Source organism: Callithrix jacchus, chromosome X (genome assembly GCF_049354715.1).
Source record: "Callithrix jacchus isolate 240 chromosome X, calJac240_pri, whole genome shotgun sequence".
In the NCBI taxonomy this organism is placed as follows: domain Eukaryota; kingdom Metazoa; phylum Chordata; class Mammalia; order Primates; family Cebidae; genus Callithrix; species Callithrix jacchus.
The window spans coordinates 10,772,775-10,793,984 of record NC_133524.1 but is presented as its reverse complement, the minus strand read 5'-3'; the positions used below and the strand labels follow the sequence as shown (position 1 = coordinate 10,793,984).

The 21,210-nt window shown below is 40.5% G+C and overlaps 1 protein-coding gene and 1 non-coding gene across 11 annotated transcripts in view; one reads left to right on the top strand and one right to left on the bottom strand.

Moving 5' to 3' along the window:
- The window catches only part of MID1 (midline 1), a 633,800-nt gene that overhangs the window by 490,145 nt on the left and 122,445 nt on the right, over window positions 1-21,210 (top strand). For 6 of the 10 annotated variants that reach the window (XM_054251252.2, XM_035289356.3, XM_035289357.3 and 3 more), the window contains one exon: window positions 19,117-19,832. In XM_054251252.2, coding sequence (XP_054107227.1) covers window positions 19,173-19,832 — 660 coding nt within the window. In that variant the 5' untranslated portion in view covers window positions 19,117-19,172. Of the gene's footprint in view, window positions 1-7,472; window positions 7,605-19,116; window positions 19,833-21,210 lie in introns of those variants that run through there. The other 4 variants (XM_078363505.1, XM_078363504.1, XM_035289358.3 and 1 more) reach the window with 2 other exon arrangements.
- On the bottom strand, window positions 1,694-1,800 carry LOC118150741 (U6 spliceosomal RNA). The gene has a single exon (XR_004738892.1). It is a non-coding gene; the product is annotated as a U6 spliceosomal RNA (small nuclear RNA).

Here is a 21,210-nt window from a genome sequence, read left to right as displayed (position 1 = left end):
AGACACCAACTAGAGCTGTCAGCCAATGGGATCTAGTCTTAACTCATCTTTGGTGCTCACCAGTCATAAAGCCCTAGTCACATGTGTTTATTTTCCCCAGCACTCTTCTCTCATTTCCTTCCTTTCCATTCTGAAATTTCCTCTTCTAATGGTGAAGAGCTGGTGAGTAAGTACAGACAAAACCAATGCCTCTTCCAGTGTCTCTATTAATTTCCTTCCTGTCCATCCCTATAACCTTAACTGTATATCCATTGTTATTTTCAACATTGAGTTAATATCCTAGAATTAAACATTTGAGATATTCAGGTAATTCTGAGAACCATATGCTACAGTTTGAATGTGTCTCCCAAAATTCATTTGTTGGAAACTTTGTCTGCAATGCAGCAGTGTTGGGATGTGGGGCTTAGTGGTAGAGCCCTCATGAATGGCTTAAGCTGCTATTAAAAGGGTTTGTGGAAGTGGGTTTTTCCACTCCTGCCCTTTTGCCATGCGAGGACATAGCATTCCTCCCTTCCAGAGGACACAGCCTTCAAGGTGCCATCTTGAAAATAGAGAGATCAGGCCCTAACCTGATGGCACCTTGATCTTGGACTTCCCAGTCTCCAGAACTGTGAGAACTAAATCTCTGTTCTTTATAAATTACTTCATCTCAGGAATTCTGTTATAGCAGTACAAAAAGACATAGTGTTTCCTGCTGTTTGAGCCCACTAAGTGTTCATAGCTTTTCTCTTTCAAAATTTTATTGGTAAAATAAATAAAGAGGTCAGTACTTTCCAATAATTCATTACATTGCATTTTCCTGTAAGAAATAGTAAAAGTTGGATTTTTATGCCCTTGAAAAAGAAATCTATCCTTGTGGAAGTCTGAAACTAAACATTTAACAACTTGAAAAATTAAATCACAGCTTTCTGACGAAACACTGGAAAGTTTTATACTGAAATTCAGATACTCTTTGCTTGTTTATTTGGCAGGGACAAAGCCAAAATGTCAAGAAAGCTAGCATCTACCTTCTATCATGTCATCCTTTTTATTTCATTTTATGTATGAGTTTTTGAAATGTTTGTGTTTTTTAAAACCCTTTTACTTTTTATTTCCTTCATTAAAATATTAGCTCTCCAAGGGCAGGCCTTTGCTCTCATATTTACCACGAATTTGCTACTGCCCAGAGCAGCTCCTGGCACACAGGACAACCTCAAAATATCAGTGGAATGAAAGAATAATGAAAGAAATGACTCTTCTAGTTTTAGTCCAAAAGAAGTAGTTCTAATTTTTTTTTTTTTTTAGACGGAGTCTTGCTCTGTCACCAGGCTGGAATGCAGTGGCACAATCTCGGCTCACTGCAACCTCCGCCTCCTGGGTTCAAGCTATTCTTCCACCTCAGCCTCCCGAGTAGCTGGGACCGAAGGCATGGGCCACCATGCCCGGCTAAGTTTTTTGTATATTTAGTAGAGACGGGGTTTCACCCTGTTGGCCAGGATGGTCTTGATCTCTTGACCTCATGATCCGCCCGCCTCAGCCTCCCAAAGTGCTGGGATTACAGGCGTGAGCCACCGTGCCTGGCCAAGACTTCTAATTTTTTTTAATGCTTAAAGAAAGCCAGATGGATGTACATACAGGATTTCCAATGTCATAAAAGTAACAAAATTAGCTTACTCTTCCAAACTTTTATTTTATTAATATTTTTTGAATAATAAAAATTATGAAACACTTTATGAATTTGTGTGCCATCCTTCTCCAGGGGCCATGCTAATCTTCTCTGTGTCATTCCAATTTTAATCTATGTGCTGCTGAAATAAGCACCAAACTCTTAAAATTAGTTTAGGTTCAGAGTGAAGAGTTGGCATAGACCCAAGCTGTTTTAGGACTATGGAGGACATTAAGGGCTACGTTTACTTGAACAAAATCTATGGGTGAGGCTTACCTGCTTTCTGCCAGTTTTCCTGGTACAACAGCTGATGTCAGAGGGTGGTTGGAGAAGGAGCTTGGAGCTGTTGGTAAGGAGTTTTCATCACTTTCTTGCAGGCTCCTTTTACCTCTAGTCTTCTATGACTCAAGGGACATTCAATGCCAAATGAAATTCTCCCTCTATGGTAACTGCTAGAAAGCCCAGTGATCGTCTGCTTTCTAGTGACAACTGTTGGCCATATCCCCAGGAGACAGGAGTTGTGTCTATTAGGAAATAATTTTCCATGGATCCATCGCATTTTTGTGCCTCTTGTGAGCTGAAGCACTGAAAGCTCTTATTCCAGACTATTTGTTGGGCATGCTAACTTGCAGTCCATTATAAAAGATTCAGATTCCCTAAGCTTGGGGTTGCTCAGATATGATGCAAACCTCCTGAGTTTGTAAACATGGACCTGAGATGCTCCACAGGACTTCCGGGGCAAGGGGAACCAACAGAACATGAAACACATACCAAAAAAAAACAGCCTTTATCTTTGATTCAAGTGGTCTTCTGCCAGCATTCATGAAACAAAAGTAGCAGGTAGCAAAAATCTGAAACTTTTCACTGTTCTTGATAGTTTCACATGTTCCATCCATGCCAGGGTCCCTTATTTTCTGTAAAATAAAAAATTCTGACAAAGAATGCATATGGGACAGGGTGACCTTCAGTGGGAAGCAAAAGTGAAGCCCCGAGGTCATGGTGGGAGATCAGTGGTAATGAATAGAGGTATGTCATAGTGTAGGAAATAGATGAAATTGCCAGTGTGAAGGTAAGTCATTAGTGTTAAGAATAAAAATGCGGCCGGGCACAGTGGCTCAAGCCTGTAATCCCAGCACTTTGGGAGGCCGAGGCAGGTGGATCACGAGGTCAAGAGATCGAGACCATCCTGGTCAACATGGTGAAACCCTGTCTCTACTAAAAATACAAAAAATTAGCTGGGCATGGTGGTGCGTGCCTGTAATCCCAGCTACTCAGGAGGCTGAGGCAGGAGAATTGCCTGAACCCAGGAGGCGGAGGTTGCGGTGAGCCGAGATCGCGCCGTTGCACTCCAGCCTGGGTAACAAGAGCGAAACTCCGTGTCCAAAAAAAAAAAAGAATAAAAATGCTAGCTAGTTCATTTCTCATTCACATACTGTTTGTTCACATAAGATGCTCGATGAATGTTATTGAATAAATGGATTTATTTTATATCCTTCTTCCTTCCAAAAATGGTATGAAGAGGTTTCCAATAAAAAACACAGATAAAGAATTTATTCAAAGAAGAGTGGGAAGAGGTGATTCAGGAAAAGAAGGAAAGAAGGACCCCAAACCCCCCACCTCTACCATCCTGTCCTTCCATAAGAGTGAGAATTTTCTCAGGCACTTTAAAAAGTTCACCTCACTTAATCCTCAAAGGACCCTTAAGATAGCTCTTATTGTCCACGTTTTACAGATAAGGAAACTGCATAGAGGATAGGAAGAGCATCTGTGAGTATAAGATATGTACAGTATCTGTCTCCTATCTGCCTTTGCAAGGAAATGGCAGAGTCAGGATTTGAAGTCAGGTTTATCTGGCTTCAAGGCACTACATGTTTTTCTTTTTAATAGGACACCACCTCAACAGTGTCAGCCCAAAACTAGACCAAGGACACTTGGGCCCACTGAGCTCAGGGCTTAGCCCCAAGTTTTCTGAAAGCATGCCAGAAAAGCTGGATAAAATGCTTTAGCAAAAAAGATGAGTGTCATTACTCATCTGACAATTGAAAGGACTGATCAGGAAGAGGGGGAAAAGAGAATAGTGGCAGAACATAGAAAAGAGAGAAAACAAGACTGAATTTTTTAATGGAGTGCAAAATAAGACATGTTTTTTACTTTTCTGAACCTCTTTAGAGACTACAATAATAATAATTCTTATGTGGTAAGTCCAATAAGCTAGAGTGATGTCTTATTAAATGTACCATCATACTAGCTTCTGATGCAGAATTTGCATCAGAAGAAAAGTGTAAGATATACCACCATGACTTGACAAAACCAGTGTACTCTACTAATGTTAGCCAGGTCGTTGCAGTAATTGTTTCACAACACAGTACCCATTGCCTAGTTTCCCTGGGAGTTCTTGAAAGCTCTATTGAAAGGTTATATTTAAAGTGTAAGTTAGAGTGTGCAGTGAATGGAAAGAAAATTGTTTCTTGGGACTGTATACTAAGTTATTTGATAGAACCAGTATCTTATTTTACGTAGGGCAAAACATAGATCTAGAAATTTCAAACAGTGGATTACTGGTTGAAAGCGGAGTGTGTGCTTGAATGTGATTTGAAAGCAGTTTTTATTTTATGACACTTTATGGGGTGTGTGTGTGTTTTAATGATAACCTAGTTTTATTGCCCCGGACTTAAAGATCTATGCCACCTGGAGAAACTACAGTTCATCCATTAGCATGTAAATGTGTTAAGAGTATTTCTGCTTGAATTTCTCCCGAGAAGCCTTCCGCCTTTGTTCTGTACAGACTCACAGTCCCGACGCTGTTCTTAATATCCTGTTTTCGTTTGTCAGCGCTGTTGTCCTTTTCATTGCCTCGTTCCCATCGTTCCTTTTCTTTCATGTGGTGCTTTACAATAACAACTCAGAACAAAAGAGTCACTCCTCTTTCTGTTGCCTTTAAAAAAAAAGAAAGAAAAGAAAAGAAAAGACTTCTTCCCCTGACTGTAGAGCTTCAGTGATCAGGAAAGCATGTTCTTCGTAATAGTTAACCAGGAGTTGTGAATAAAGGTTAGTTTTCCTTACTTTTTAAGATTGCAAGGCAGCTTCAGGGTATTGTGAACAAGAGGTTTTTGTGTGTGGCTGACTTTGAGGTTGAGGGAAAAAGAGATTTTCTTTGAGTAAAGGAGCCATCATATTTGAGAGAATTTCCCAAACTGCTCACACAATGGGAATCAGTTACTCTATAACATCGTCATCACCTCCATGAGTCACGAGACTAGTATTTGTTCTTGTCTTTGAACTTAAGCTTCCCAGCATTCAGAGAACAATTGTGAAATGTTGTATTGCCATCATCAATAACTATGTTGCTCCTAGTGGATAATAATTGGGAAGGGGAGGCTGTGTACTTTCTCCGCCTTCTAGGAGAGTATTATATAAATAAAGTAAGAAAAAGTTTCCCCAAGAGGCAAGCGTTTCTCCAGGGCACAATCTACTATGCTTGCTGCAAAAATCCCACTTGACTGGTCTGTCTTTCAGAGCATAGATCACTTGTGTCATTTTGCTCATTTTCAGGTAACGTTTTGCAGATATGAGCAGGCAGTTGTTATTTTTAAATAAACATTATCTACAGGTTTCTGTTTCTGCACTGAGGAAGGAATGTTTCTGTAATGCAGAAGGGCCACTATAACTGAGGGGTTTGTGGAGTGAATTCTATCCAGTCTCAAACAATTTTGAAAAGATGCTTTTTTATATGTATATGTGGACTTATGTATACATATACATTATATATACCTACAAAAACTAATTCCATTATGGACATATATAGGACTTTATGCAGACATATAAATAGTTCTATGAATATACATAGAAATGCCTATCAAACTATAAATGCATTTGAGAAAGCATTCAGGGACAGCAGTGTTAAATGCTTTTCATCTGTGGCTGATTTCACAGGAATTAGTAACTTCCATTTCTGCTACCACCACGCTGTTGGTCCACTCACCAGGAGGGTCGATTTAGACTTCTGCCAGGAGACCAGGTATAAGTGGCTCTCACCGTCTTCCTTCTCTGTCCAGGCTCCTATCATTGCCTTCAGAACCGAATTCTTGCATGATACCCGGTACAGCATAGACCTGGAAAACACCAGTCATTTTCAATATAATGTAAAATAGGTTCTGTGTGCCTTTAAAAGTAAATGCTCTATTTCTTAAACTGTAAAAGACATGAAATGTCTGAGACATTCAGATAGTGGGAAGTTTCATCTGGAAGTTGTGAGTTTATGCCCTTTAGGAGATTATAATATTTTTTTGTTTGTTTACCATTTTGTTTTGAGGGGCGGAGTAAATATTTCTTTCCTGATATTTCAACTTGAGACGTTCAGGCTAATTTTCCACTACAGTGCCAAAATAGGGAAACGTTAGGCCTGTAGAATTTTGACAATTTAAATGTTTTAACAAAAGCCATTTCTTGATGAAAAGTTCTTTAGAATTCTACTTGATGATCTATGTGTGTCTCTTCCGAGGACAATGAGAACTTCTTAAGGAAGTCATCTATATGTGAAATTGAGTAATCCTTTTATTCATTGTTAAAAGACAAATGAAGTTATAACTTGGACAGACATTAGCCAAAAAAATCTATGTTTGCATTTTTATGTCCTAACATGTGAAGCATGCTTTGATTTACTGTGAAGTGTTGCAATGGCAATAAAGTAGATGTTGAGACGTGCAAACTGGGCAGCCTGAGGAAGCAGTTCCTGCCTCTCCTTCCCCTTTATCATGAATGTTCCTTAAACACCTTTGGTGGAGTCCAAATGTCTGGATTATGAATTGAATTGTACGTGATTCTTTTTTGAAACACTTTCCTGATGATTTACTTTCGTTGCAGTTTCTTGTCTTACATAGTGATAAGCAACATCCTTCAAAGAACTGCAGTGCAGGACTTTTTTCTTTTTTGCTTTTAGGAAGACTACTTCCCCTTCCTCCTTTAGTCAATCAAATTTTAAATTTTAAAATCAAATTTTACTTTCCATTCTCAATTCACCCTTTCTTTGCTGTTCTGGAGACTGAAATTTTAGACACTCATCAGAGATTTGCTGTTATATATATACTGTGTATATAATATTCAACGTATATGTATACATGTGTGTGTCTGTGAAACCTGCGTGTATATACATATATATGTATATTTCATACATACATCTATCTTGTTTATCAGGATGATAGATTGCTATTTAGGTCACTATTTTTAGAAGAAATAAATGACTGTTTGATTATGTCTGTACTGGAGATTGTTGTTCCTGATGTAACTTTGAAGAAAACTTCTTCCAGACATCACACTTTAATTCAGACGATAAAGGTACAAAATAATGTGTATGATTTTTTTAAACGAATGAGCCAGCATCCAGAGTATAATGTGATCGTGTGCTCAGTAGGACACTGAGAGACCCCAAAGGAAATGAGTCTAGTGCCTGTTCCCAACCCAAGGAGCTGGGCAGGACGGCTCCTGTTGGTGGCATGGAAAGCTGGCATCCAGCCTTCAGCCACAGGACACTATCTCTGTCAGCCAAGCTGCTCCTGGTCTCTGTAAGGAATGAGAGTACAGATTCCATTGCTAAGTCATCATTTTTTTGGACCAGGCAGTGGGTGTTGAGCTGACCTGAGCTACCTTTTCATTCGGGTACAGCTGAACATAGAGTAGGCCAGGGGATAGGGAAGTCGTGCCGGGGGCCATGGAAAAGGCAGTTGATTCTTCAACTCGGGCAACCCTGGCGGAGTGGATGAGGTGGAGCTGGCCTTCCTGGAATTGTTGGACCGATTTTCCTGTTGTGTTTCACTGTCGACGCACTCACAGACACACAGGACCGCTCCAGCACTGCCTGCCACCCACCATCTGGTCTTGGTGGCCTGTCTGTCATTTTGTGGGTCCCCATCCTCTGCCTACAGCGATGTTTCTTCAAAAAGAACTAGTGTGCAGTCCATTGGTGGGTATTCAAGGTGATCTGTTTGTCAGAATCTAGAGAGGTGCTCAAAGAACTATTAAGGAGCAATGTACTAATTCCTGTTTTTAACCTGTTTATCAGTCTTTCAATGGAACAAATAGGATTTCTGAAACTGCTGAGGGGCTTTCTTCACTATTAAGACAGAACAGGATAGGGCAGTTGTTTCTCAAGGAATCTGGGTTGTTCTTTTGCATTGCAATTTGTCTTTGTGCTTGTCTGCTTGTATAAATGGACCTCGTGAAGAAGTGTTTAAGTATTCTGTTAAGTAAATTTGGAAGACTAGGTTTCAGTTAAAATAACCAGAAAGTGTGACCCAGCTTCCATTTCCCCTTAATTTTGATTATTAAAGCCTTCATATCCCCACAGACATCTGCTGTGTTTCGAAGTGATTCTTTTCAATAATGTTCATTCATTATTAATCAGGTTGCATGGTCAGGCGAGTATGTGATTATTTTAAAGAATGTCCTAGAGATCCAATTATTAAGAATGAGCGTGTTTTAAGCAGATGTGAAAGTACAGAAAAGATTTCGTTAACAGTTTAATTTGATTTGCATGAATTCCACCAGGTGGGTGTTTGGTGAAATTAAAAGTCTTTCTTGGTTCTCACTTCAAGTATCAGGTTAAAAAAAAAGTTAATTTCAGCACTTCCTAAAGAAAAAATGTCAAGTTATTCAAAATATCTATTGTATTTTAAAACTTGAGGCTAGCATCTCAGTGCTCATCTGCTTGTCACATTTTTTTTTCAAGCAGTCCCTCTGGTCCCCTACAGTTTGCTTGGCAGAGATTCTTAGTTGTCTGTTACTGGTTGAGCAAATGAATTTGAATGTGCTTTGGAGGCTAAATGCAGTGATAGTTCAGAGTAACATTCTTTATCTATAAAATGTTACTGGATCACCTTTTTCCACCTGTTCTTACTTGATATATTATTTATACTGTTGTTTTTAACAACCACTTCTCATTTGTACTGAAACAGTGTATGTTATACTATCAATTTGCAGTATTTCAGAATGCAATTAAATTCAGTTGGGTCTCCTTCTCTTCTTTTTACTTCAGTTCGTGGCCTTGTTTTACTGTGCCTTTACTGACCCACCTGCTTCTTAAATTGGCCAAAGTACTAATCGGTAAAATAGCATTTGGGTAGTATCTTTATTCAGTGGTTTTTATCACTCAAAGTCAAATACTAAACTGCATGATTGAATATACAGATGCTGAGTGCTTGTATTATGTTATTCAAAATACTCTATGATGAATTCATCTTGGATGTACCAGCCAGTTTTTATTGAGATTGTGTTAGATACGTTTTTTTTCCTCTTAATCTGTGGTTTTATTTTTACTTTCTTAATGTTATCCATTTGTTATTTTTTTAATGTATTTATTTTACTTTAGGTGCATACTATATCTGGCATTTCTCCCCATGTTATCCGTCCCACCCTCCCCTCCCTCCTCACCCCACCACTGTCTCTCCCCTACCGGCACCCCAACTGGCCCCATTGTCTGATGCTCCTCTCCCTGAGTCCACGTGTTCTCATTGTTCAACACCCACCTATGAGTGAGAACATACGGTGTTTGGCTTTCTGTTCTGTGTCAGTTTGCTGAAAATTATGCTTATTTAAGATGAGAGCAAGTCCCTTCTGAGTTGGGTCCCTGTTACAATCTGCCTCCCAAACTCAGGTTGATTTCCAGTGTTTTACAGTTCAGTAGTTTTGAGTCCTCTGAAAGTCTGTATTTCTGCTGGTCCAAGATAGAAACATCATTCTGCAGTCTTTAAAAATTATGTCATCTGTAGTTCTGTAATGCAGATAATCTCACAGCAAAAATTCAAATAGCAAGAAATCAACTGAATCTTAATTACCCAGGTAAACAGGGGATAGCAGGAGTGGACAATCAAGTAAATTGATTTGATTTTGTTTCTGAAATTTAGGACTCTCAAATAATTCAATTTATTGGTACATTTTCAGTGCTGTTTGTTGTTTGAAATACTTATAGGAGCTTCCTGTTTTGAAACCATTTCCATGTGGCTTGGTGTGACATCGTACAATTTTAACAGTGTGTTTGTGATCTCAGTTATGTTTTGGTAAATTTAACGATAAACTTACTCTCTATAGTCCAGAGCATATTTGGAAAAGAACTGGAGGAAGTGCCCTGGGAATCATCTGGGCAGTGGCTGAGAGCCACCTGATATTAACAATTAATCACAGGCCACCCAGTGTTGGCATCCAAGTTTATTCCTTGGTCTAGTGACTCACAAATTTCCCTGGTAGCGAAAGCTTTAGAGTTGTACAAAGTAAGAGGTTGAAAGTAAAATTATTGATGGAATTGATAGAATTGCATGTTCTTTATTATATACTCCAAATTAGAAAAATAATTGTATTTCATGAAGTGTGCAGACATATCCTAGAATACTTGTAGGATTGAGAGGTGGGTTTACCTTATGATAAAAAATGTCAATGCCCCCATTAAGAGAAATTTGGGATAAAAAATTATAGATGATGTGCTGATGATAGGCTATCTCCTTATTCTAATGGATAAGTGAACTCTCAGAATGCATTTGGTCTGGAGACTCCTAATTCCTGGTCAGTTCTCGAATATACAAATGAAACTTCTATATCCTTGGCATTCTGAACCAGAAGGCCTGCCCATTGAATTTGGCTATGGATTAAACCTGGCAATGCATACTGTCTTCACAGGGATCCTAGGTGTTCCTTCAAGGTGTGGGTTATCTTGATTGTGTCATAGCAGAGGTCAGGAGAGACTACAAAGAATAAAGTTGTGAAATTCTAAAAAAAAATAAAAAATAAAGATGAGCTAGCCAGCAGGATGGTGGCAAGGGTTGTGACAGTATAGGCTGGAGGTTAAATGCTATGTCTGAATGGACTCACCAGGTCAATATTTTTGCCTCTTACTTCAGAGGAGGGAGCAAAAAAGATGAATCCATGCCCTTGGTCAGCAACAATAATTCATTAGAGTACCTATCCTGAGTTCCCCCATTTCCCTTCTCAAGCCCAAACTCTAAAACCGAGGAAGTCCCTAGGTCCTTCCTCTCTTCCACTGGGAATTTTCTCCTTCTGGATGTTTTCTCTCACATCCTGTACCTTGGACAAAAGAAAGCCTAACTCTCTCCAGGAAAGTCCTCCTCCTGGGATGAGTGCTTTCTCAGGATGAAGATAACTGGAGCCTAGAGGGAGCAAGGGGCCACCTGCTCAGGCAACTAGATCAGCCAGATCACCTTAGTCATCACCTGGGTACCAAGGTCCCATCATTCTTACAGTCCTCACTGCTAGCTTTCCATCTTTCTGTTGATTAATTTTCCTTAGTCCCAAAAGTCACACGCCTCTTACATCCAATTTTTATCATGGAGAATGTCAAGGGAGTTTGTCATTTGTCTCAGGCTACACATTCATAACTGGCCTCAAATTTAGACTGTGAATGTTATCGTCATATGAGATTTGTGTTTGTGTGTCTGCCTGCACACATGCACCTATGTTCCTGTATCAACTCCAGAGTGAATACAGCCATACTGAAAGAATGAGATGAATCCCATAACTTTAAACCCAGGTCCTCTTGCTGACTATTCAGTTATGTCCTAAGAAATAGTATTTTGGCTGGGTGCGGTGGTTGAAGCCTATAATCCCAGCACTTTGAGAGGCCGAGGCAGGTGGATCATGAGGTCAAGAGATCGAGACCATCCTGGTCAAAATGGTGAAACCCCTGTCTCTACTAAAAATACAAAAAGTTAGCTGGGCATGGTGGTGCATGCCTGTAATCCCAGCTACTCAGGAGGCTGAGGCAGGAGAATTGCCTGAACCCAGAAGGCAGAGGTTGTGGTGAGCTGAGATCGCGCCATTGCACTCCAGCCTGGGTAACAAGAGTGAAACTCTGTCTCAAAAAAAAAAAAGAAATAATATTTTAAAATAAATATTTTAGTTATTTTGTAAATAGGACAATTACATCACTTTGTGTTTTTCAGTTAAAGGGGTTGCTTTGCTGAATGTATAAATGAAGACTGAATGTAAAAATAGTCACACCATTTAGAGCAATCTTTTAAAATAATTCCTCTTTGTTGTATATGAAGTCACCAAATCCAACAGTGGCCAGGCTCTTTGAGCCTCTTAGGAGGTTCTACTCTCATCTTAAAACAAAACAAAACATAAAACCCTGAAATCAAAGAAAACAAACATGAAACCAGAAACACATAGGAAAAATGATTTGTGCTAGGAAGAAAAACAAAGGCAATTGCTAAGAGCATCAAATGGTCCCATTTACTGGGTCCCTGGTATAGGCCAGGTAATGATTGGGAATAAGATTGAAAGCATAGTTTGGGAGAAGCTGGAGCGAGGCTTCCAAAGGAGACAAAGTGACCAGATTCATACTTTGGGCAGCAGGGAGCTGCTCAATGTTTTGTGCCTTTGAGAGGAGTGACAGAAAAAAGTAGTGGTGTCAGAAGGACATTACAAACGTCCAGCTGAAGGAGAAAAGACTTGAGGTGAGAATCAAATTAGGAGGACTTTTTGGTAATGGTTCAGGAATGTAGCAAAGAGAGACTGCATCAACACAGAGGCAGTGGGAACAGAGGGAAGGAAACCAGTGCAGAGTTCCTGAGGATTGACATGTGTATGTCTTAGCTAATGATTTGGATTTGGGGAATAGAGGGTATATTCATTTCCTGCTGATGCTGTAACAAGTTAGCACAAACCTGATGGCTTTAAACAATGCGCATTCATTATCTTACATTTCTAGAGTCAGAAGTCTGACACAGGTCTCACTGGGCTATAAGTAAGGTATCTTTAGGGCCGCATTCCTTTTCGAGGGCCTTGGGAAGAGTTCATTTCCTTGCCTTTTCTAGCTTCTAGCAGCTGCCTGCATTCCTTGGCTCATGGCCCCTTCCTTCATCTTCAAGGCCAGATATGACTGGTTGACTCTTTGTCATATCTTATCATTCTGACTCTAACTCTTCTTCCTGACACTTCCACATTTAAAAAGCCTGTGATTCCTTTGGATCCACCTAGATGATCCATACTACTCTTACCATCTCAAGGTCAGCTGCTTACCGATATTAATTATATCAGCAACATTCAGTCCCCTTTGCTCTGTAACCTAAAATATTCACAAGCTCTGAGAAGGAGGTTGTGGACATCTTTGAGGGCCATTATTCTGCCAACCCCCAAAGAGGGACGATTAGAAACTGTGATGTCTGCCTTCTGGTGACCAGGAGGATGCAAGTGCTGTGAGGAGCAACCAGGAGCCTTGTAGAGAAGAAAAAGACAGTCTTGTGAGGGAAGAGGATAAATCCCACATGATATGCATTTCAAGTCTGAGGCACTTGCGGTACAGGAAGCAAAGAACTGTCAGTGCTAGACTGGTTCCGGAAAGGGATGGCATTTTGGTTAGAAGTCTAGCAGTCATTCTCAGAGAGGCAGTACATGAAACAAAAAATTGGATGGCTCTTTCAAAGGATGCATGGACCATGAGAAAACACCCAGGCTTTGATTAGCAAGAGGTAGAAGTCAGCAGCGGTTAGACAGAGGAAAACTAGAAAAGTACAATTTCAGTGACATGCAGTGCTGTGGTTTGTCCCTACCAAAACTCATGTTGAAATTTAATCCCCAATGTGGTGGTGTTGGCAGGTGGGGCCTTTTGGGAGATGTCTGGGTCATGAGGATAGATCCCTCACACATGGCCTGATGCCCTTCTTGAGATAGTCAGTTCTTGCTCTCATGGAGACTAGATTGGTTCTCACAGGAGTGGATTAGTTCCCACAAGAGTAGAGTTGTTATAAATCAAAAGTCCTTCTCTTGAGCAGATGCCAATACAATGCTTCTTGTACTTCCCAGCCTGCAGAGCCATGAGCTAAATAAACCTCTTTTCTTTATAAATGGCCCAGCCTCGGGTATTCTGTTATAACAACACAAAATGGACCAAGATACACATAATGAGAGAGAAAAGGAAAGGAAGAAGAGGGAGGTGTGAAAACATTTATATTATTATTTTCCATCAAAACATCTATTGATTAATTTTCCACTTTAAAGAAGTACCTTCCTCCTAAGTCTTGAACCTATAAGAAAGTTTCTTCAAAACATGTATCCAATGTGTCCCACAATTCCGGGCTTCACTGTAATCTGTCACTAAAGACTCTCCTGCCGAGGGGAGTGATTAGAGTGAGTGCTGGAGGAACTGACTGTAGGGAACATCTGTGGAAACTCACCCTCGAATACACAGACAGCTGATAAGTAGCAGAACTGCAGAATGTCTCAGATTGTCCAGTCACCCATCTAGCTGTCTCCCCTTTTGTTCATTATTCTGTGCCCTGTTCTAGATGTCTGAACCATGGACAGGCAGAGGTGTGAGATGAGATTTGTTGCCATTCCCAGTTTGTGGCAAGGGACTCCCAAGATTATCTAGATCCTCTCTGAATGAGAACCAATCTGCCCATTCACAAAAATGTTAAATATGCATGTGTGATTTCCTTTTACTGAAGTAAAGACAAAGAAGCTCTTTTTTTTTTTTTTTTTGAGGCATGGAAATTACATTATGACAGTTAAGAAACGGCAAAAGTTGCTATTTTATGATACGGGGGGGTCTTGTTGGTGTTTGTTTGTTTGTTTTGTTTTGAGATAGTCTCGCTCTGCGGCACAGGCTGGAGTGCAGTGGTGTGATCTCGGCTCACTGCAACCCCCGCCTCCCAAGTTCAAGTGATTCTCCTGTCTCAGACTCCTGAATAGCTGGAATCACAGGCGCATGGCACCACACCCAGCTAATTTTTTGTAATTTTAGTAAAGATGGGGCATTTCACCATGTTGGCCAGGCTGGTCTGGAATTCCTGACCTCAAGTGATCCACCCACCTCAGCCTCCCAAAGTGCTGGGATTACAAGTGTGAGCCATTGTGCCTGGCCTGATATTGTTGTATATATCAAGATATATAGATATAGATATAGGCATCAAGATATATATATATATATATATATATATATATATATATATATATATTCATATAGATATGAAAAGTCAAATGAAAGATAAAATTTTGCATAAAATTCCCACCCACCTACCACTATCTGCTTGGTGAATCTCTGTTCTTCTTGTAAAACCCACTTCATACTTTATCTCCTTCAGGAAGCTTCTCCTTGTCTCCTCTCTTCCTATATAGAGTTGATTACTCCCTGTCTGTCTTTGGCATGCATCTTTTTGTATGTTGCATTACAGCTTGTTCATTTTGTTTTTCTTGAGATGGGCTCACTCTGTTGCCCAGGCTGTAGTACTTTGGCATGATCGCGGTTCATTGCAGCCTCAGCCTTTCATGCTCAAGCCTCAGCCTCCCAAGTAGCTGGAACCACAGCATGTGCCACTATTCCTGGCTAATTTTTTTTTTTTTTTGGTAGAGATAGAGTCTCACTATGTTGCCCAGGCTGGTTTCAAACTCCTGGGGTCAAGAGATCATCCCACTTTGGCCTCCCAAAGTTCTGGCATTACAGGCATGAGCCACCACACCTTGCCTTTTTCATATTTTCTCTCCCTGAACGAACCATAAGATCATGGAGACAGGGGCCAGGTGTTACCAGTACTTGTCTCAGGACCAAGTACATAGAAGAACTTAAATATCTGGTGAAAGATTGAATGGCAAAAAAAAAAAAGAATGAATGAATGGCATTTTAATTTGTGGAAAAAGATATTTTAAAGAAAGCTAGAAAATAAACCATACTAAGTTTCTTTTGGAAGAAGGAATGGAATGAGTACAAATAAGATATTGTTGAGTCATTTTACAAAAATGATATCTATGTCATTGTAAAATCTGGGTAAATGTGGAAAAAATGGGTTCCACTATAGATATCAAACCAAAACCCCTTCCTTTTTGGTAGCATACAGGTAAAGATTTAGAAAATCAGCTGAATTTCACCTACCACAGCTGAGTATTTTGTCATCACCTAATACAATTAACCATTTACAGTGTTAGACAGTTGCATAAAGCACTATGCCAGGTGCTATGGCAATAAAAGAAAAGATCTGGTTCTGAGTAGCTACTATTAAATCATTCTTACATGAGTTGCCCCTAAGCACTCGAGTCACATAATTTCCATTGTCAGTTTGAAAGCCCATTGCATATCATTTCCCATTAGCACTGAAAACTTGTACGTGCTTGTCCAAGCCTTGCTCCACCATCCTTGCTGCTGTTACCCACACAACATTTTATTCATACCGCTCTGAGAATGATTTTCATTTATATTCTGGTTATCTGTATATGCCTCTATCTTCTAATACATGGCTCAACAAAATAAGATCTGCAGGCCAATGCTGGCCTGTGACCTGTTTTTCTAAATAGAGTTATGTTGGAACACAGCTGCGCTCATTTCTTTATGTATTGTGTGTGATTGTTTTTGCCTTACAGTGGTGGATTTGAGTAGCTGCAACAGGACCCCTTTGGCCTACAAAGCCAAAAATGTCTACTATTTTGCCCATTATAGAAAAAGTTTGCTGACCTCTGTTCTAATATATCGAGACATCCTCAAAGGCAGGGCTATATTTGATCCTTTTTATTTTAGCTGCAAAGTCAGTGCATTTAATGGAATCAATGACTATTTGAGTCATTTTGTATGCTGGGCACTGTTCTAGGTGTTGGTGGTACATCCCTCAAAGAGCAAAGCAAAATCTCTGCTTTGACTGAGCTTGTATTCTAATGTTGAGGACAGTGGGGAAAGATGGAGCAATAAACAAACTAAAAGAATATGTCAGTGATAAATGTTATAAAGAAAAATAAACCGAGATGGGGGAAGAATTGCCACAATGGGTAGGTGGTATGGTGGTAGAAGGGGAATTGGTTTTATGTGGATTCAGAGAGAAGGTGACCCTGGAGCAGAGTCATGCGGATTCTGAAGACCTTGCAGGGGTGAGCGGGGTTGGGATGTGCTTGGCATGTTTGAGGAGTCAGAACGAGGCCATGTGCCCAGAGCAGAGGGAGCAGTGAGTAGTGTGGGAGGAAGTGAGCTCACTGTCTGTGTCTGTGTTTTCTGGGGCTGGTTTATTCTAATGAATTTCTCTCTGGGTGAGATGGAAAGCCCTTATAGGGCAGAGCAGAGGAGAGGCATGTTCTGTCATGTTTTAACAGGCTCTCTGGGTTCTGAGTGGAGCATAGGCTTTAGGGGGAAGGGCAAGAGTGAACAGAAGCCAGGAGATCATTTAGAAAGGTCTTATGATAGTCCACATGAGAGATGGTGCTGGCTTGGCCCGTGATAATAGAGATAAAGATTCTGGCCTCTTCAGCTAGCTCAGTACCTGGCGCACAGTAAACATCTATTAAAGAAATGAATAAAATGTCAGCATTTCCACTGAGGTCCCCCAGCGAAATCCTTTCTAGAAATTCTCATCACACCTCTCTGGGATGGAATCCTGGCACCTGCATTAAAAATACAGTCATCATAGCTCTCCAGACCTAATTTGATGCTTATCCTCCTGTTGAGATTCAGTGGTAGGCATTCTTGTTTTATCTGAGAACAAAGCAGACCAAAAGGGCTACATTTTTTCTTTAATTTATATGCTTCTGAGGAGAAAGTGGAAGAACTTTGATTTAAGATAACTCTACATTTTTCTATGATTAACCAAAATAATTACTAATCGGTAAAAACCTTTCCATTTCTTCTGAGCCATCTATAGGAAGAGGTGACGGAGACCAAGTGGGTATGATATGTTTCTTATAACAGCAACCCTAGGGTTTCCATTGCAAGTTGTAGAAAGATGTGCAAGCTTTAATATTTCAAGTCGCAGTTGCTCTTTTATTCTTTCCTATGTAGTAAATGTTAGTGAATGGTTGAGGATTTTTTAAGGTGCCAGGCTTTTATGGAGCCAGTAGCTCTTTCATATTTAACAGGCTCAGGACAAACTTTATACTTTTAATGATCAGTTACCATTCAGTTGGTAGCAAGATGAGCATTAATTTCGCCAAAACACCACATGATATTTCTGAAGGATGTTATTTCAGAAGGGGTCAGGGTATTCTAGAAGCCATGAATTTTGTAAATAAGTGGAGGTGTGAATACAAGCGACTGATTGTCAGAATCACAAACATTGCCTTGGATGTGAAACCTTCCCATAAATCCGCTGAGAACACCCCACCCCCACACCTGTGGGTGATTTGAACCTCCCAACCACTGGGTGAACTGCACTGTTCTCCCACCGCCTGTAGTGGGCTGCATCTAATGTTCCCAACACTGTTCCACAGACCTCTGCTAATGGTCTTGAAAGCGAGAAGGTTCAAAGCAGCTTGGTTCCCAGGCCTGCTAATGAGCATGAGGCTTCTTCACCCTTAATGAACTGCGGTTTGTGTGGAATTCTTTCCACTACCCTTTTTGATGGGAAGGCAGACGAGAGTTCACAAAAGCACTCAGGTCTTTATGGCATGGGGAGCAGGCAGCTGTGCCACCCTCGGGTGGCCTGGAGGGGAGCAACAAAGCTGGCAGAGGTTATACTCAGGCCAACACAACTCAGAGTGTGAGGCTGGATCTCTTGCCAGTCTGGCCTGTTGCTGGCAACAGTGACAAGCCTGTGATGGGAGTTTTTTGGCTAAAGGGGTCCCTCAGCAGTTTTGTAAGCCTCCTTAAATTGCTTTCTCAACTGTAATTGTTATCATGGTCATAAACATAACTTATCAAATGAATATGATAACCACCAAAATTCTTGTTCTAATTAACTAAATTGTTGCTCTAAATATTAGTCATTGGTATGTGAACTTACTGCAGCCACTGAAAAATCCCCCAGATATTTTTATCTGCTTCTCTCTGCCCACCCACGTCCCACTGCTGGATTAAACAATGGAATTATTCAGAAGCATAACGAACACATACCAAAAATATTGCCTCTATCACATTTATCTTTGTGAAAGTCAATGTTTTTTTCTCAGGAATATATTTTGTCAAATGACATCCCACACTTAAACATGATCATCTCTGCTGAAATCCACACATTTGATTTCATATATATTTCATGGCTATTTCTGTAGTTACTGCCTTCCTAGCGTTCTGAAACCTGGTTTGGTATTGCAGAATAAAAGTCCTTAAACCTCATATACATTAATATGTAAGTTTATAAATTCAAATTTATAGAAGACTCTAGTTTGTTTAATTAATATTTCTACATTTTCATTTTCTGTGCAACGTAAAACCCGACTCTGACACAATAAGATTATTGTGATTAAATACAAACTATGGAAATTATAGTTTCAATTACTTTCCAGTTTCAATGAGGCCTTTTCAAAAATAAAATTGCAAAACAAAAAAAATGCAAACTTTCAGTTACTGAACTTTGAGAAAATGTTAACTGGTGTATGATGGCTCAGGATGCTTTTACCCCCTTCTTTTCCCAATGAATAGAAAGAGAATTATTTGGAATGTACACACACTTACCCTTTCATGGCCTGTGTTTGGAATTATTCTGAGATGCATTCAAAGCTGACAGCCCCCCATGGTAGACCCCCCCGTGCCTAATCAAATCTTACGTTCTTGTTTTCAGATAGCTGATCAGCTTCCTTGGGTTTTGCTGATGACACAAGAGAGCTTTGCCTGAAGATGGAAACACTGGAGTCAGAGCTGACCTGCCCTATTTGTCTGGAGCTCTTTGAGGACCCTCTCCTACTGCCCTGCGCACACAGCCTCTGCTTCAACTGCGCCCACCGCATCCTAGTATCACACTGTGCTACCAACGAGTCTGTGGAGTCCATCACCGCCTTCCAGTGCCCCACCTGCCGGCATGTCATCACCCTCAGCCAGCGAGGTCTAGACGGGCTGAAGCGCAACGTCACTCTACAGAACATCATCGACAGGTTCCAGAAAGCATCAGTGAGCGGGCCCAACTCTCCCAGCGAGACCCGTCGGGAGCGGGCCTTTGACGCCAACACCATGACCTCAGCTGAGAAGGTCCTCTGCCAGTTTTGTGACCAGGATCCTGCCCAGGACGCTGTGAAGACCTGTGTCACTTGCGAAGTATCCTACTGTGACGAGTGCCTGAAAGCCACTCACCCGAATAAGAAGCCCTTTACAGGCCATCGTCTGATTGAGCCAATTCCAGACTCACACATCCGGGGGCTGATGTGCTTGGAGCATGAGGATGAGAAGGTGAATATGTACTGCGTGACCGATGACCAGTTAATCTGTGCCTTGTGTAAACTGGTTGGGCGGCACCGCGATCATCAGGTGGCAGCTTTGAGTGAGCGCTATGACAAATTGAAGGTTAGTCCAATCCGCCTTAAGCCAACCCCTTTCTGCCAGAAAATGTCATGGAAATAAAAAGTGTATTCACTGCTAGCTACATGGCAGGTGAAGGTTTTCTCCTCACCTTTGTTATCTGATTAGTTTTAACATGTTTTTGGCAGCCTATAAATGTTACACAATAAGGGTATCTTGTAAAAGTTGACTGCTGCTTGTAATTTTAGCGTTGTCAGGGTGAGGGCAAATTCTAAAAATCTGGATCATTTTCAATCCATGCAGTTTTTCTGGATCATTTTCAATTTTTACAGTTCTTGCAAAAAGCATGCTGCCTCTCTCTGAGAGAGAGAGAGAAAGAGAGAATGACAGATAAAATCTCACTTTGGGCAGTTGGGGAACACTTATTTTTCTCACTCATCTGGGAAAACTAATTCACTCTCATTGTACCTGTATCTAGTTACTGCACAAATAAAAGAATAGAAGGAAGAATGTCTGTAGCAAATGTGGGATTTTAGAGGACACGTGACCTTTTATTCCTTGTGTAAATTATATCTGGCTTATTGCTGAAAGGCAGTGCTCTGGCAATCTTAGGTTTCATGAAAGAATTCCTTTTTGTGTCGGCTCTTTATTCAGTAAGGTTACTGTTTGAACTTCATTTTTTGCATGAAATTATTAACCTAACTCCAGATTGGGGGATAATTAATATGACTATATATGAAATAAAAGAATCACTCTCTAGGCAGAGCATGGTGGCTTACGCCTGTAATCCCAGTGCTTTGGGAGGTTGAGGCAGGCAGATCATTTGAGGTCGGGAATTTGAGACCAGTCTGGCCACATGGCAGAATGCTGTGTCTACTAAAAATACAAAAATTAGCTGGGTGTAGTGGTGGGTGTCTGTAATCCCAGCTACTCAGGAGGCTGAGGCAGGAAAATGACTTGAACCTGGGAAGTGGAGGTTGCGGTGCCCCAAGATTGTGCCACTGTGCTCCAACCTGGGCAAAAGAACAAGACTCTGTCTCAAAAAAAAAAATCACCCTATAAATATGTATAGAAAGCACCAGGGAAGAAATAAAAAGCCAAGTCTCTATATATCTGTTCAATTTCAGGAAATGGTGAATCAAATTATTGAAAACTCAGCTGAGAAAGTTTGAGTGAGATACTATGTTCACCAGCTAATTTTAGATCACAAGACACCAGTTAAAAGAAAGAAAGTATAAATTAAAAGCTCTAAGTAAATATATATTGAAGTCCTTCCTCTCAGGAAAAACACATACCATGTTGTTGAGCAAACAAAATGAATCACATGATCAAAAGAGTGTTATCACTTAGAAAACAGTGTCACCTTTAACAAATGGTTCCTATCACCTCTCCTTAGCAAATGGGTGGTTGTGTTTACTGGGAC